General features: G+C 49.7%; 1 protein-coding gene across 1 annotated transcript in view; it reads left to right on the forward strand.

Annotated features, from left to right (window-relative positions):
• Window positions 1-17,345, forward strand: part of SPIDR (scaffold protein involved in DNA repair) — a gene marked incomplete at its 5' end in the record, with an annotated part of 427,634 nt that overhangs the window by 406,351 nt on the left and 3,938 nt on the right. The window contains 3 exons of the mRNA XM_029923996.1: window positions 13,899-13,992; window positions 14,916-15,030; window positions 15,269-15,322. Coding sequence (XP_029779856.1) covers window positions 13,899-13,992; window positions 14,916-15,030; window positions 15,269-15,322 — 263 coding nt within the window. The remainder of the gene's footprint in view (window positions 1-13,898; window positions 13,993-14,915; window positions 15,031-15,268; window positions 15,323-17,345) is intronic.

The raw sequence follows: 17,345 nt of genomic DNA on the forward strand, positions 1-17,345 counted from the left end.
AAGAACAAAATCAGAAAAGGCTCTTGCCTCTTAGACTTAAAGTCCATTTAGAAAGACGTCAGTCAGCTGTGCACACCATCGGATTTGGGACTGCGCGTTCTGAGTGCTCGGGGCACTGGTCGCCGGGACCTCCCGTTGGGGGGGGGGCGGGGTCTCCTCAGTTTCCCCAAGGACAAGGGCCTTGCGCTGAGACCTGAAGGATAGGAAGTAGCTAATTAGGCGAAGGAGTAGAGGCAGGAAGCATATCTGAAGGGGAAAAAACAGGGCACATGAAGGACACTGACTGGGCAGTGTCAGGGGAGCGCCAGAGTTTGCCAGTGGGTGGGAAAGGCGTCTGGACGGAGAGAATGACTGGAGACTAGACCCGGAGCACAGCCGCTGCCCCGCGGTGGCCCTGGCGGGAGTGTGCTCCATCATCGACAGAGGGGAGGCGCTGCGGTGTTGTCCCTGCAGAGCACGTGGAAGGGCCGGGGCCTCGGGTAGTAGCCGGGGCAGGCCAGCAGCAGTCCCCAGACGGAGGTAAGGGAAGAGGTGAGGTCCGCGTACAAGTGGGCGTGGCTGGAGAAACTGACCTGCTGGGCGGTGAGTTCAGCACCGAGGGAGCCAGAAGGAGGAGGCGTAGATGCGCACGACACGCCACAAGGTGATGGCGGGCCGTGTAAGGAAACGGGACACGGCAGAGGAGGCCAGCTCTGAGAGCACAGTTTTCGCTATGTCTTGATGAATTTAGATGTTTTGATACATCTGAAAAGGCATTTCAGTAGCTGGTTGGATCTATGAGTCTGGGGCTCAACATAGCATTAATATTCTCCTTTTTAACTTTTCAAATTTTAGTGAAAAAAGTAGTGCATGTCCAATGGGACTAGTGAAAGATGAAGAAAAAGGGAAAGTATTTCCTACCGTGCACCGAGCATGCTGCACTGTGTGCAGAAAGGAGCATCGGCATGGGCCCCTTCCCAGGGAGGGTGTGCGACTGCAGGACTTGGCAAACACCTCGTCCTGGCCCTGGCTCCCCTCACGGAGTCCTCCAGCCGGGGTGTCTAGCCCGCTGGTGGACACCGATCTAACTCAAGACTACTTGCTGCATCAGGATATTCTCTCCTATGAATAAACAGTCTGTCCACTGATGGACAGCACACACGGTCCTCTGGTTTTTGCAGTTATAAATAAGGCTGAAACAAACATCCTTCACATCCATCTCTACTGATTTCTTTGCAGGAAGATTTCAGGATCTTAGGGTTCGTGTATTTTTTTAAAACAACTTTATTGAGGTATAATCGCAACAATTCATTCATCTAAAATGGTTTAGTATGTTCACAGATGTGCAGCTGTCACTGCAATCTCATTTAAAACACTGTTGGGGCACCTGACTGGCTCAGTCAGTAGGGCATGTGACTCCTGATCTCAAGGTTGGGAGTTTGAGACCCATGTTGGGTGTAGTGATTATTTAAAAAACAAACAAATCCTGGGTCCAGAATAAACCACATGCCATCATGTACTCCCACCCTGTTCACTGCCCCTGGTCTGAGGACAGCACTGATCTACTTTCTGTCTTTATAGGTTTACTTTTTCTGGGTATTTCACATACACAGAGTCATACATTATATGGTCTTTCCTGATTGGCTTCTTTCATTCGGCGTAATGTTTTCAAAGTTGCCCCTGATGTTCCATGTTTCAGTGCTTCATTTCTCTTTCTGCCTGAATATTTCCTTGTATGGATGCCGCACGTCTTGTTTTATCCATTCATCCAGGGCACACTGAGTTGTTTCCACTTTCTGGCTAATGTAAGTAGTGCTGCCATGAATATTTATGGACAAGTGTTGTGTTTGAACTGTTTTCAAATTTTGGGTATGTACCTAGGAATGGAATGGTTGGGTCATACGGGAAATGCTGTACTTAGCCCTTTTGAAGAAATGCAGAGGGGCCACACTATTGCTTTGTGTATCCTCAATATTAAAAAGATGTTAAGTTAACTTCCAAAATATATACAGAAATTCACATTTCCAAAAGGCCTTCTAACAGGGCCTGTTTCCCCCTGCCTTGTCCACCATAAGATTCCTGAATCTTCCTATAATTTATATAAACAGCAAAAACTGTTGTTTAATTCACATTCTCCTGCCTCCTTTTAAGACTGAGCCTCATTCATTGTGTTGAGGCCATTTGAATTTTCTCTTCTGTGCATTTTCTTTTAGTGTTAGGACCTAAACATAACTAGAGCTGTGATTTAAAAGTGAGCAGTATAGCCTAGTGGTCCCAAAGAAAGCAGACTCCAGTAAGTCACGTCTCATCTGGGTCTTCCATCTTGTCATCTATCGCGAGGCTAATGGAATCCACCCTAACGCATTGTCGAGGATTAAAGACCACGCACATGACGCCTTGGGGGCTTGGAGTACTCACACACGAGTGGAGAGGGATTACATCTCAGTGCTGTCACTGCCCCTGTAGAGGAGGGCTGGATGACAGCCAGAGCCAATGAGGCAGTGGGTGGGTGGCCTGGGGACCATCAGGATTTGTCAGGCAGAGTTGCTGAAGGCCTTCCAGACAGACGAGGCCTTATAGAAAGCCCACGGAGATGCCATGGACAGGTGTAAAAGCTTCAGGTGCTGGAGGAGTCCGGGCCCTCCTGCCATGGAGCTGGTTCTGTCTCTTTCCTGGTCACGCTAACGAAGGAGGTTGTGTGATCACTTTGTGGTCTTACGGGACGCAGTTCTGCCAGCACTGTAGAAGGACGGGTACAAAGCCACGGCCGGCTGCTAGCAGGCTGTTCGGAAGCGTGCCGATAGGGAAGGGCTGGGACTCCGCAGAGGCGGAGGGACGGTGGGGGCATCTGAGAGCCGGCTTGTGGGCCCCTGGGCGCGCAGGCTGCTGGGCCGGTGCGCCCTGCAGACGCGTGCCCGGGGCAGTTGGTTGAGCCTTTGTTCTCGTCCCCACGGGCCGCAGCGTCCCCGCGCCCACAGCTGTGCTGCTGCCTGCACACCTCCTCCACCTCCAGAGGCCCGCCTTCCGCCTTCATTCTCTGCAGCGCGTGCTCCTGCCCCCCTCCCACCTCTCAGCTCTGTCCGCCCAGCTTCGGTCAGAGGCTCGGAGGCGAGAGCAGGGTGTGTGGCATCCCGTGCCCCACACTGGAGGGGGCAGCCCCGCGCCCCCACTGCGTGAGCTGCCCCAGAAAGACCATAGGAACCAAGGCCACCTGCCGCACCGTGGCCGCGGGAAGTCCAGTGTAGAAGTGGATGAGGGTGGGGCCCGGGTCCTGGCTCTGTTCCGGACATCGGACATCGAGGGGAAGGCGTCTGCTGCGTCAGCCCCCTGTAGGGCTGTGCTGCTTTGTCACTCTTTCTGCTAAAGGTGGTGTCTCCGTGTTCTGCACCTTGAAGGAAAAAACATGAGCTCTTCTGTGCTTCTTTTACGCCACTCTTCCTTCCCACCTTCGTACAGCTTCTGTGCTTTATAGGATTAAGATTGATCGTATTCGGTTCGATAACCGTAATTAAGCCTTGAACACTCTGTCTACAGATTGATTTTCTTTTTTTTTTTTTACAGCTTGATTTTTAAAGATGAAAATCAATAAATGGTATTTTTACTATTATGATTATATAAATATTCACTGAATAGGAAAAAGCATATTGTACTTATGTTTCCTTTCTTGGTTTCTCGTGGAGTTGTTTTTGTTTGTTTTTAATCATTTTTTTAAATCTTTTTTTAATAGTTTATTTTCAAACTGGTTTCCATAATACACCCAGTGCTTCTCCCCCACAAGTGTCCCCCACCGTGACCATCCCCCCCTCCCTCCCTCCCCCTTCAGTCCATGGTTCATTTTCAGCATTCGGTAGTCTTTCATGATTTGTGTCCCTCACATCGCTTCTCAGCCTTTTGGCTAAGATCAAGTGTTTTTAATTATTTTTTAGTTTACATCCAAGTTAGTTAGCATATAGTGCAACAGTGAGTTCAGGAGTAGATTCCTTACTGCCCCTTGCCCATTTAGCCCATTCCCCCCCCCCACACAACCCCTGTAGCGGCCCTCTATCTGTTCTCTATATTTAAGAATCTCCTATATTTTATCCCCCTCCCTGTTTTTATATTATTTTTCCTTCCCTTCCCTTATGTTCATCTCTTTTGTATCTTACAGTCCTCATATGAGTGAAGTCATATGATATCTTTCTCTCGCTGAGTAATTTCGCTCAGCATAATACCCTCTATTCCATCCACATGGTTGCAAATGACAAGATTTCTTTCCTTTTGATTGCCGAGTAATACTCCAGTGTGTATATACCCACCACATCTTCTTTATCCATCCGTCTGCCGATGAACATTGGGGCTCTTTTCAGACTTTGGCTGTTGTCAGTAGCACTGCTACGAACATTGCGGTGCGTGTGCCCCTTCGAAACAGCACACCTGTATCCCTAGGATAAATACCTAGTAGTATAATTGCTGGGTCATAGGGTAGTTCCATCTTTAATTTTTTGAGGAATCATACTGTTTCCAGAGCGGCTGCACCAGTTGGCACTCCCACCAGCCATGCAAAAGATCCTCTGTCTCCGCATCCTCGCCACCATCTGTTGTTGCCTGAGTTGTTAATGTTAGCCACTCTGGCAGGTGTGAGGTGGTATCTCCTTGTGCTTTTGATTTGTACTTCTCTGATGATGAGTGATGTTGAGCATTTTTTCATGTGGCCATCTGGATGTCTTCTTCAGAGAAGTGTCTGTTCATCTCTTTTGCCCATTTCTTCCTTGGATTATTTGATTTTTGAGTGTTAAGTTTGATACGTTCTTTATAGATTTTGTATCCTAACCCTTTATCTGATATGTCATTTACAAATATCTGCCTTTTAGCTTTGCTCATTGTTTCCTTTGCTGTGCAGAAGCTTTTTTATGTTGATGAGGTCGCAATAGTTCATATTTCCTTTTCTTTCACTTGCTTCTGGAAATGTGTCAGTAAGAAGTTGCTGCAGCAGAGGTCAGAGTGGTTTTTGCCTGCCTTCTCCTCTAGAATTTCGATGGTTTCCTGTTTTATGTGTAGGTCTTTCATCCATTTTGCCTTTATTTTTGTGTACAGTGTAAGAAAGTGGTCTAGGTCCAGTTTTTGCATGTCACCGTCCAGTGTTCCCAGCACAATTTGCTGAAGAGACTCTCTGTATTCTATTGGATATTCTTTCCTGTTTTCTCCAAGACGAGTTGGCCATATGTTTGTGGGTCCATTTCTGGGTTCTCTCTTCTGTCCCATTGATCTGTGTCTGGTTTTGTGCCAACCCTATACCATCTTGATGATCACAGCTTTGTAATGCAGCTTGAAGTCCGGCATGGTGATGCCTCCAGCTTTGTTTATGTTTTTGTTTTTCAAGATTGCTTTAGCTCTTCAGTCTTTTCTGGCTCCATACAAATTTTAGGATTATTTGTTCTAACTGTAAAGAATGCTGGGGTTATTTTGATAGGGATTGCTTCATGGAGTTTTATATTGACTTTCATTTTCCTTGCATTGCCTTCACCCACACCATTTTCCCCCCAAATCTCCAAAAATGATGACAAATCATTGGAATTATCCTTTTCCTTTATATGTTCATGAGAGATGTTATTTTGTAGTTTTTCTTTATATAATGTCTTTATCTGGTTTTATATTAGGGTAGTGCTTTCCTCATAGAATGAGTTTAGGAAATATTCCTTCTGCTTCTATTTTCTGAAGAGAATGCAGAGGATTGGTATAATTTCTTCCTTAAAAGTTTGGGAGAATTTGCAGTGAACCTTCTGGCCCTGGTATTTTCTGCTTTGGAAGATTATGAATTATTGATGCAACTTCTTTAATAGAGATTAGCTGATTCATATCACCTCTTTCCTCTTGTGTGAGTTTGGATAGATTGTGGGTTTCAAGGAATTGATCCATTTCACATAATGTAGCAAATTTGGAGGGTAGGTAGAGTTGTTCATAACATTCTTTCATTGTCCTTTTAGTGTCCATGGCAACATTAATGATGTCCCCTCTTTCATTTCTGATAAAATTAACTTGTTTCTTCGCTCTTGTATTGTTGATTAGCCTGTTACAGGTTTATCAGTTTTTATTGATATTTTGAAGGGATCAACTTTTGGGTGTCTTGAATTTCTCTGTTGATTTTGTGCTTTTAATTGTATTGATCTCTCCTCTTATCTTCATTATTGCTTATATTCCCTTTGCTTTAGTTTTAGCTTGCTTCTCTTTTTATTTTTCCTAACATGAAAGCTATGTGATATTAGTTTTCTAATATATGCATACACTGCTATAAATTTGTCTCTAAGCCCTGCTTTTGCTGCATCGCACAAGTTTTTAATTTTTGTTTAATTTTCATTTAGTTCAAAATATTTTAAAACTTCTCTTGAGATTTCCTCTGTGACCCATGTGTTAGTTAGAAGTGTATTGTGTAATCTCCACTTGTTTGGGGGGTTTTCATCTATCTATCTGTTACTGACTTCTGTTTAATTCCATTGTGGTCTAAGAACATACTTAGTACGAGTTCTTTTCTTTTTTTTTCTTTTTTTTTTTTTTAAGAGAGAGAGACCGCACATGAGCAGGGGAGGGGACAGAGAAAGAGAGACAGAGCATCCAAAGCGGGTTACACACTCACCATAGAGCCCAGCATGGGGCTTGATCTCACAACCCTGGCATCATGACCCCAGCCAAAATCAATAGTTGGACACCCAACAGACTGAGTCACCCAGGCCTCCCTGATTTCTATATGATTTCTAGATTATATGATTTCTACACTTTAAAATGTGTTTCATGCCCCCACTTTGTGGCTGTCTTGATGGATATTCCACGTGAGCTTGAGAAGAATATTTATTCTGCTGGCATTGGATCAAGTATTCTATAAACGTCAATAAGACCAAATTGATTGATGATGCTGTTCAGTTCAACTGTGTCTATGATTTTCTGCCTTTGGATCTTTCAGTCATTGATAGAAGGGTATTGAAGTCTCAAAGAATAGTAAATAAAGTACAATCGTGGGTTTCTTTGTCTCGCCGTGAAGTTTTATCAGTTTGCCTCACATACTTTCAGTGCGTTGTTAGGCACATACACATTAAGAATTGTTATATCTTCTTGGCAAATTGACCCCTTTGTCATTATTTAATACCTTTCTGGCTTCTCTCTAATAGTTTTCCTGCTTCTGAAGTGTGCTCTGTCTGAAATTAATGTAACAATTTCAACCTGTTAGTGTTAGCACGGGATATCTTTTTTCCGCAACTTTCCTTTAATCTCTATTTGTCTTTGGAGTTGAAGTAGACAACTGCTTGGTTTTTGTCCAGTCTGTCTCCTTTAATTTGTGTTTTTAGACCATTCACATTTAAAGTGAATATTTATATAATCGGATTAATACTTACCATGCTTATAATTGTTTTCTATTCATTGCACTTGTCTTCTACCTTCTTGCCTTTTCCCCTTTTATTTTTTTTTTATTTTTTTTTAATGTTAGCGTGTGTGCTGGGGAGAGGAGCAGAGGGGAAGAGGGAGGGGGTCGTTAGCGGGCTTCAGCCCAGTGGGAAGCCCGGTGTGGGGTAAACCCAGTGGCCGGATCCCAGGGTGGGATCGGGGCCTGAGCCAACCTGGGCTCCCCTGCCTTTTCTCATGTTAATTGAGCGTTTCATGATTCCGTTTTCTCCTCTCTCTCTCTCAGTATATTGATTACACTATTTTTAACATTCTTTTTTAAAATATTTATTCATTTATTTGGGGGAGGGGTAGAGAGCTGGGAGAGAATCCCGGCAGGCGGCTGCCGGCCGCGTAGTGCACGCCTTGCACTCACAGATCTCCGCTCGTGACTCGTGACTCGAGCTGAAATCCGAGTCGGACGCCTCACCGACTGCGCCCCCCAGGTGCACGCTTTCTTTAACATTCTTCAGTGATTGCCCTGGATACTGCAGTATACACGTATAACCCACCAAGTCCACTTCCAAATAACACGACCGCTTCGAGAGTAGGTCCGGCCCCCTATACGGACAGTCTCGGTTCCTCCCTCCGCCCCCCGGAACATTGCTGACACTCACTGATCCATAAGGTGTAATCACCGCATACATTGTTGTTAGTATCACTTAAACAAACTATTATGTTTTACATTAATTTTCATTTATTCCTTCTCTGATGCTCTTCCTTTAGTTTATCCAGATCCAGTTTCTGACCCGTATAATTTTCCTTCACATGTCACCATTTCCACGTAGAGTTCCCTGTGGCTCCCTCTCTGAAGGGATCCTGCAGGCCTCTGGGCGGGTGCGGTGGCTGCGGAGTCACGGGCATCCCAGCGCTGCCAGATCCTCTGATAAGAACCAGTTAACTAGGGATGCGGAGAAAACAAAGCCCCGGCTGCAGAACAGCACAGATTCAGCCGGTGTCCCGTGCAGGAGCAGCCCAGCGAAGGCGAGGGCAGTGACCGGATCCCACTGAGGGACAGAGGCCACAGAGGCCGCCCTGCTCTCCAGCCAGCCGTGGGCTCACCCAGCTCTGCCTCCGGCAGAGCCACACAAGTCCTTACTCCTCGGTGAGGTAACAACAGACACCCCTAGGCCGGAGCGCAGCCTGGCTCCGCTCTTCCCGGCCCTGGAAAGCCCAGTGACGGCCTGTCCAGAGGTCGCCCAGGAGGCTCTTCCAGCACCTGCAGGAGGGCAGCGCCGGGAGCCGGACCGCTGTCTGCAGCAGCTACGTCGGTGGGCGTCAGGGTCTCCAGCCGTGGTGTGGACCGTGCAGACCCCTGAGCGTCCTCATCGAGCCAAGCTTGGATAAAGTCAGAGAATGGCTGTGCACCAGCCCCGCCCGGAGAACTCACGTCTCCGTCTGCAGGAGCGCTCCAGGGAAGCGGAGCCTCCGTGAGGGCGCGGCGCTCACTGGTCCGCTGCGCTTTCCGGGCCTTCCGGTGCCGCTCCCTGAGCATCAGCACCCAGACTATGCAAGGGATCTTCCCAGTTTGTTTGTTTTTTTTTTTTTTTTAGGGTAAAAAAGTTTGGCAGCCTTCGTTTTTGTCTCCTTGCATGGCTCACCACTTCCTTAGACGCCCCTTGCTAGTGGGCAGCGGCCTTGCTCTCGGACACAGGCATGCACGCAGCGAACTAAGTCCCCTGGCGCCCTGGAAAGGTGTGCCAACTGCTCTCTTCAAACCAGGCTTCCGCCTCTCACTAGAAGGAAACACTTTCGAGCCCCAGCTTCTGTCCATTGGGGGAAAAAAAAGTGTAGAGGAGGGTGTGCCAGAGAGTTACAAGTCACTGAAGAAAATAGGAGAGCATGCAGCCGCCCTGTCCCCTACGGGAAAGGAGCCACTGCACTTCCCAGGAAGGAGCCTTTGAAAAAAGCTTTTTAAAACGATGTTTTAATAAATATGTGATACACCTTTCCCAGACCTGATTACAAGAGACTTATCTTTTTGAGTAAGCTCCGTGCCCAGTGTGGAGCCCAATGCAGGGTTTGAACTCAGGGCTGTGAGATCCAGACCTGAGCTGATATCAAGAGTCGATGCTTAACTAGCTGAGCCACCCAGGCGCCCCAAAAAGTAAAATCTTTTAATAGCAGATTGCACCCAAGCAATGAGTATGGTTGCAACCCTCAAACTTAATTTCCCTTTTGCTTTCATTTAAGCAAATGTTCTAGATACTAACAGTTTCATAGTACGATCCCAGCCATCCCTTGGGATTTATTTAGAATCACTGGAAGTCATCTCCAGTGCTGTGTATGCCCCAGAGGAAATATATTTCTTCAGCTGTGTCATGTTCCCTACTGGAAGGAAATTGCTTAATCCCATCTAAATGTAAGCACACTTAACACCCAAAGATACCTTAGGATAAAAAGGAACTGTGGTCGGTAGCCGTCTTCCCTTTACTAGTTCATGTGGCGGGCACTTAGCAAGTGCCACCGGGAGCTGGTGAGCGCCGGGCACACCCTCGGGGTCCGAGCCACGCACCCTGCGTGGCCCTTCTTGTGCCTCTGCCTGTTGTGAGTTGGTCAACGCTCCTTTCCGGCTGTCTTATAAGCCATTAGTGACTTTACTTTTCATCCTTTTGACTCAATCTTGATTCGATTTGCAGGGACAATGAAATTAGCTGGGACAGCCTTTTCAAAATCATGATCTATTATTTTCATTTTTTAAAAGTCATGCAAGTAGGCATTGCATGAATGCACTTTAATAAATCAAGCCTGCTTAGTTGTAACAATTCTTTTATACCCTACAGATAAATTGCTCCTAATGCTTGTTCTAGTGGGGACTGAAATTCTTCGCTCCAGGAGTAGGAGGGATGATTCTTCCATTTTCCTGGAAACTTAGGTCACATCTTTTCAAATGTCTGATTTCACCAGTTTTCAATAAGAATGGTCTATGGTTTGCTAATGTATCTAGGTAATATCTATAAGGCTTCACATTTCAAGAAAACTAGACCATCTCAATCTCCTGTTTAAAATTCCTCACTGACTTCTCATGCCTCTAACTGTAAAATCCCTAGCAAAACCCTCAGTGACTTGGTCTCCCAGCCTCACAGCCATATCTTTGCTGTTTCCTCCAGCCCACCCCACCTACAACCTCCCTTCGTCTCTCTTCAAACTTCCCTGACCCCAAGCTAGCCAAGAGACCCTCCCCCTGTCTACCTCCAAGGGACTTTTCCATTTCTCAATTTAGCATTTAGTTCATGGTAATATTTAGTAGACTGGTTATGTTTATTTATTTCTGAATAACTTATTTGTTTGTTTATTGTGAGTAGACTCTGTGTCCAATGTGGGGCTTGAACTCATGACCCTGAGATCAAGAGTCAAACTGAGCCAGCCAGGCGCTCCCTTAGTAGACTGTTTGTAGAACAGTTTTAGGTTGACGTCACAGTGGATCAGAAGTTCCGGAGATTCCCCACGCCTCCTCCCCCTGCACACGCACCGCCTCCCCCAGCACCCACACCCCCGCCAGGGCGGTACATTCATTACAGTCGCCGAGCCTACGTCACCACATCATTCACCCCAAGTCCAGAGTTTACATGACAGTTCATTCTGCTGTTGTGCATCCCACGGGTTCAGACAGATGCCCCCTTGTCATGGTAGCACACTGATAGCTTCACTGGCATTAAAATCTTCTGCTTCACCTCTTTATCCCTCCCTCCCCGCTAACACCTGGCAGCCACTGATCTCTTTACTGTCTGTATAATTTTGCTTTTTCCAGAATGGTGTGTAGCAGTTGGAGTCAGGCAGTGTATGGCCTTTTCAAACTGGCTTCTTTCACTAAGCAATATGAATTCAGTTTCCCGCGAGTATGTTGAGTATGTTTTCATGGTGTGATAGCTCACTTCTTTTTCGTGGTGAGTAAGATACCACTGTCTGGACGCGCCACAGCGTGTCTATCCGCTCACCTACTGAAGGACAGCGTGGTGGCGTCCAAGTTGCTGCACTTAATAATGAAGCTGCTGGGGGCCCCAGGGAGGCGCAGTCGGTTAGGTTTGACCCCGGCTCGAGTCATGATCTCAGGGTTCGGAGTCCAAGCTCTACACGGGGCTCTGCGCTGACAGTGCAGAGCCTGCTTGGGATTCTCTCTCCTTCGCTCTCAGAATAAATTAAAAACTTTAAAAAAATCAAGCTGCTATAAACGTCTGTATACAGGTATTTGTGTGGACATAAATTTTCAACTCCTTTGGATAAATACCACCAAGTGCAATTGCTGGGTCCTGTGGTGAGACTGTGTTTAGTTTGATCAGAAATGGCCCAAACTGTCCTCCAGAGAAGCCGCCCCACCTTGCGGCGCAGCCAGCGTGACCGCTCGCTCCTGGGCTCCTCATCCTTCCCGGGATTCGGGGGTGTCGGTGTCCGGGCTTTGGCTCTTCTCATAGGGGCATCGTGTTGTCTCATTGTTGGGTATTTGGTTTGGTTTGGTTTTGCTTACCGAAGTGTCGTTGACTCACCGTGTTACAGGCATTTCCAGTGCACAGCACAGCAGTGTGACAACGTTATGCTCCGCTCACTGGAAGTGTCGCTACCGTCTGTCACCGCACAGCCCTGTCCTCCTTCCCTCCTCATGACAGTTGTCCCATGACTGACGCCTGTACCGCCCACCCCCGGCCACCCATTTCGCCCATCCCCCCACCACTCCCTCCTCTGGCAACTTCCAATTTGTTCAGTGTATTTATGGGTTTGTTTCTGCTTTTTGTTTGGTGGTTGTTTTGGTTTTTAGATTGCACATCTAGGCAATCATGGTATTTGTCTTTCTCTGACTGACATATTTCCCTTAGCATAATGTCCTCTAGGCCCATCCATTTTGTTGCACATGGCAAGATCTCATTCTTTTTTATGACTGAATAATATCCCGTTGTGTGTGTGTATCATATGCATATATGATATATGTATCACATCTTTTTTTATCCATTCATTTATAGAGGGACACTTGGGCTGCTTCCAGAAATTAGCTATTGTAAATAATGCTGCTATACGCATCAGAGTGTATATATCTTTTCCAATTAGGGGAATTACTGAATTACACAGTATTTTTATTTTCAACTTTTTGAGGAACCGCCATACTGGTTTTCACAGGACAGCCGGCGGTGCCTGAGGGCTGCCCTTCCCCCCACACCCACACCCACACTTGTGATTTCTTGTCTTCTTGACTTTAGCCATCCCAGAGGGTGTGAGGTGGTAGCTCATTGTGGTTCTGATTTGTATTTCCCTTTTAGTCCGTGATTTTGAGCATCTATTCATGTGTCTGTTGGCCATCTGGATGTCTTCTTTGGAAAAATATCTAGTCAGGTCCTTAGCCCATTTTTAATTAAATTATTTGGGTTCTTAAAAAATTTTTTTGGTGTTCTTCTTGTTTTCCTTTGCAGTTCCCCAGTCACGTGATGTTTGACATCTTTCATATACTTATTTTCCATCTGTATATCGCCTTTGGTGAGGTGTCTGTGAAGGTTTTAGGCCCATTTTTTTAATTGGGTTGTCTGTGTTATTGTTGAGTTTTAAGAGTTCTTTGTGTATTTTGGACAACAGTCCTTTATCTGATATGTTTTTGTGAATATTTTCTCCCTTATTCATATTTTTCTCATTATTTGTTCCTCTTTCTTCTCAACCAGACTGTGGAGCCCACAAGAGCAGGGGCCGTAGCATCTGTCAGTGTATTTTCCACGCGACGTGCGTACCCCATACTAAGTAGCACTGTGTACACATGTTTGTTGAATAAATCACAAACATTGGGTTAAAAAAGAAATAAGGAAACCAGAGAAATCACACGAGAGGATAACAAGCCAACAAGACTATTTCTCTTTCCTTATCAGGAAGTGGGAATGAAGATCAGGGGTCCATTATCCTCACGAGGGAGCGAATGCTGCGGTGGCGCCAGCAGCGCACAGGACAGCTAGCGCTCTGGGGTGGAGGGTGCCAGTGGGCGGTCAAGAGGGCCTCGTGGGAGGCGCTTCTGGAAGGGGGTCCCTGTACCTCCCGTACTCATGCTCTTGGCCGTGATTTGCCTCCGTGAATCCACGCTGAGAAAGAGGTGTCCGTACGACAAAGGCCTTCCGGAGAGAGATTTCCGCTGCCCAGACCTGTGTGTCCGAGATGGAGGGGACGGGGACCCATCACCTGAACGGAGTATCAAATCAGGCAGTGCCTACAGCCGATCGGCAGCCGCGTGCGAGCGGAGCGGGCACCCCGGCGGCTTGCGTGACGGCTGCAGTGCGCTCGCGATTGTGGAAAAGGCTGGAAACAATGAGGCGGGATGGAGATACTTGGTTAGGTTGTAATGTGAGCAAGTTTCTAAAAACTTACTTTTTATTGTTGAAGTTTTGTTTGTGCAGTACATGGAAGTTATAAAAATCTTGGGAGCATTTAGATAAACTCAGAGGGGAGAGGGAATGCTGAGGAATCTCACACTGAGACACAGAGAGAAGTTGGGGGCTGGATGCTGCCTCTGACACCCCATCTTTCCTTTCACTCGGGCCCAGGCACCGTGGTTGGTGTGGATGAGAGCACCGCCTTCTCATGGCCCACTTGTGACCTGTGTGGCAACGAGAGACTGGAGCAGAGCCCGGGACACAGGTAAGCGGGCAGCAGCTGGCCTGGAAGACCCAGGGCAGCCACGGCCAGGCCGGGGTCCCCGGTGCCGGGTGCCTCGGGCCGGCGTCCCCTGCCGAGCCTGCGCGCCCGACGGGAAGCCTCCCGGCAGCCAGAAGGCCGGGTGACAGGTGTGCTGGCTTGTTTGTAACAGGGCTTCTGGCCGCTGTTTGCAGCTCCCACTGTCGTCAGAGAGAAAGCGCCAGGTTCCGTACGCAGCTCCTTTGTCATCAGTCAGGGCAGATGTGAAAAAATGGGACAGAGGTGGTGACTGCACAGCTCCTCCTCTGGGGGGTGCCGCGCTTCCCGAGACTGGTGACACCTACATGAGCGGACAGTCCTGCCCTGGACCCTGCCTTGGGCCCCCAGGCGCTGGGTGTCCGTGTAGTTCTCTGAGCCGGTTCCAAGCCTCCCAAGGTGACTTTTGTCACCTGACGGAAAGAGGCCTGCTCATTACTTGTCTGCCTCTTAGTAAGTAATGGACAGCTGTCTCCTTGACACCCCCTGGGTTGGTGGCCTTAGGTATAAACAAGGCAGCGCCAGATCGCATTCAAGAGGCCGGAAGAGTGTGAACCACAGGTTTACCTGGTGGCGGTCCGGGGCTGCCTGGGACAAGGAGGCGGTCATCCTGTCCCGGCCGAGGGGAGCCCTGGCCGCTGCCTGCCACGCAGGGGGCCCCACTCCGCCTCCCGGGGTGTTTGCTGTCACCCCTCCGTGGCTAGCTCGGATGGGGCTTCCTGCCACAGCGGCCCTGCTGTGCCGTGGGGCCTCTGCTGGCCTGTTTCAGGAATTTAGTTTCGGAGAGTAAACCCCCTTTTCCATCTCAGCAAACACGATGTTTTAGAAAAAATGTCTACCACTAGACCTTTCTGATTTCCAAGTCCTGTCTTCCCTGTGTTTCCAAACAGAGGCTCCTTTTCCTGTGGGGACTGCTCCCGGGTGGTCAGCTCTCCTGTGCTCAGAAGGCACCTGGAGGTGTTCCTGGCCTGCCCCTCTCGGCCGCAGTGCACCGTGAAGGTCAAGGTAGGAGGCCTGCGGCGCGCCCACTGCGGCGGAGCCCTGTGCCGCACGGCGGGCCGGGGGTGCCTCCGCGTCCCCTTCCCTGTCGGGAGCACGGTTTCCAGGTCTGTGCCCGACGGTCCCGTCGGACACAAGGCTTTGCGGGGAAGCCGCTAAGGAGATAAAGGGGTGGAGACTGGCACGAAGCCCGAGCGCTGGCGCCCGTCCGGGCTGAGCCGCCGCCACCCCGCTGTCATTGCAGCTGTCGCAGCCCAGCATCTCCTCACTCCTGAGCGTGGCCGCCGGCGAAGACGGGGTGAGTCCGGGCACACGCAGCCCACGTGTGCACCCCTGTGTCCCCAGGCCCAAGTCCGCGGGTCATCCCCGGGTGAAGACCCCTGTCCCGTGTCCTTGCGGTTCCGGCCAAGGGCCGCAGTATAACTGTGCGTTCTCGGTGTTTGGGACACTGGGACCCGGTAAGCCGGACTGCCGTCTCCCTGACAGCCGCCGTGTCTGCTCAGGGCTCTTTTCCGTTTGGAACTCAGGTCAGTTCCTTACCAATCTCGCAGGAGATACATGAGTCTTCCCCCGGCTTTGGTTATAGTAAGGCAGTCGGCGTTTCAGGGCTGCCGGGGTTTCACGTAGTAGAAGTGGGGCCCGAGGCGCCCACTCTGTGTGTGTTAACCGCGGGGTGTGCAGAGCGGGAGTGACGGATCGTCACCGTCATTTCTCAGAACGGTGTTGACGCCCCGAGTCTCTGTGCTGTGAGGCCACATGGAGGGCTCGCTCCGTCAAGAAAGCCACCATCTGAATATACATAACTTAGGGCCTCAAGACAGTTTCTTCTGTGTCAAATTTGGCTCTCATAAACCAGAGAGCTCTGTCCTGGAGATGCCACCTCTGTCTTGTCAAAACCCATCTGACAGCACCGCAAGGGGCCCTGGAATCGCTGAGCCGCAGAGAAGAGCACTGATGCCCGAGCCCTGGGGTGGTGCCAGGGCATAGTCCCCGGGGCACAAAAGCGATCTCTGGCCGGGGGTGGGGTCCACATCCAAGTAGCAGACTTGGGCCATCTGGGGAGCTTGTGGCAAAAGGGGGACTGAGCATCTGCAGAGCTTTGTGATGGGTCCCGTTGCCAAATCCCAGCTCTGGTAGCAACCACAATGAGAGGTGGAGGGGGCCGTCCCCCCAGGCTCTGCCTCCAGCCGCCCCTCCTGCGGCCAGAGCCCGCCAGCACGAGGAGGGCCGACAGCCATTCGCCCTCTTTCCTCAGACCGTGGCTCTCAAAGTGTGGGTTACACCGGGGCGTGGATAGATCCATGAATAGGTTCCTTGAAAGGGCGCCGGGGGCTCGGTCGGTTAAGCGGCCGGCTTCGGCTCAGGGCATGATCTCACGGCTTGTGGGTTCGAGCCCCGCGTCGGACTCCGTGCTGACAGCTCAGAGCCTGGAGCCTGCTTCAGACTCTGTCTCCCTCTCTGCCCCTCCCCTGCTCGCGCCTTCTCTGTGTCTCTCAAAATTAAATAAAAAACAGAAAAAGAACTGAAAATTAAGACAGGATCCTTGAGGATCACTGGGCTGACTCGGTTTCCCAGCCCTGATTCCAGGGTGGAACTGCCCGTGGGGCCCTAAAACGAGTTTCTGTCTCTCTCCCTGGGATAGGGCGCACCGGCCTGGGCATAGCTCTCTTACACAAGTGGGTGACCGCTCCAGGCCCGCACAAATCTTTGCCTGAGGGGCTGCTTCGCGGGTAGGGACCGATGTGCGGACCAGGCCATGGCGGGCTAAGAGCAAGCACCCCGACTGCCCCCAAGTAAGGTGTGAGTCCGCGACTACAATGGACCTCGGACTGTGCGCACCGCTTGCCTTACAGCTTGCCTTATTTCACGTCCCAGGGTCGCTGTGGTGCAGAAGCACGTTTTACCGCAGAGGAGACAAGAGTGCGGGGCTCACGGCCACAGTCGTGTTGGGGCACTGCCATCACCACTGCGACCAGCTAACAGTGCAGGGAGGGTGACAGGGGTCCTGGCGCGTACGTTTCTGCTCCTGAAGTTCCGGGTTCGCTGGGTGACTGACTCCTCGCCACCTCGTCTCTCGGCCTCTGGGGTGGGCGAGGAAGAAGAAAGAAGGGGGTGATCCCGGTGAGGCCGGTGGGCGGGAGGGGCTTTAAACGGGTGCTGAAGATGGCGGATCGGGGTCTCCGGTGGGAGGCGCTGGGAAAACTGCCTGAGGAGCACACGTAGCAAACGAACCCAAGCCCGCGACGTCAGCACAGAGCGGCAGCGGCGCTGGGGCCGGCGCACAGCTCCCCGCAGGCCCGCGGCACAGAGGCGCAGCGCCT

This window comes from Suricata suricatta, chromosome 15 (assembly GCF_006229205.1).
Source record: "Suricata suricatta isolate VVHF042 chromosome 15, meerkat_22Aug2017_6uvM2_HiC, whole genome shotgun sequence".
Classification (NCBI taxonomy): domain Eukaryota; kingdom Metazoa; phylum Chordata; class Mammalia; order Carnivora; family Herpestidae; genus Suricata; species Suricata suricatta.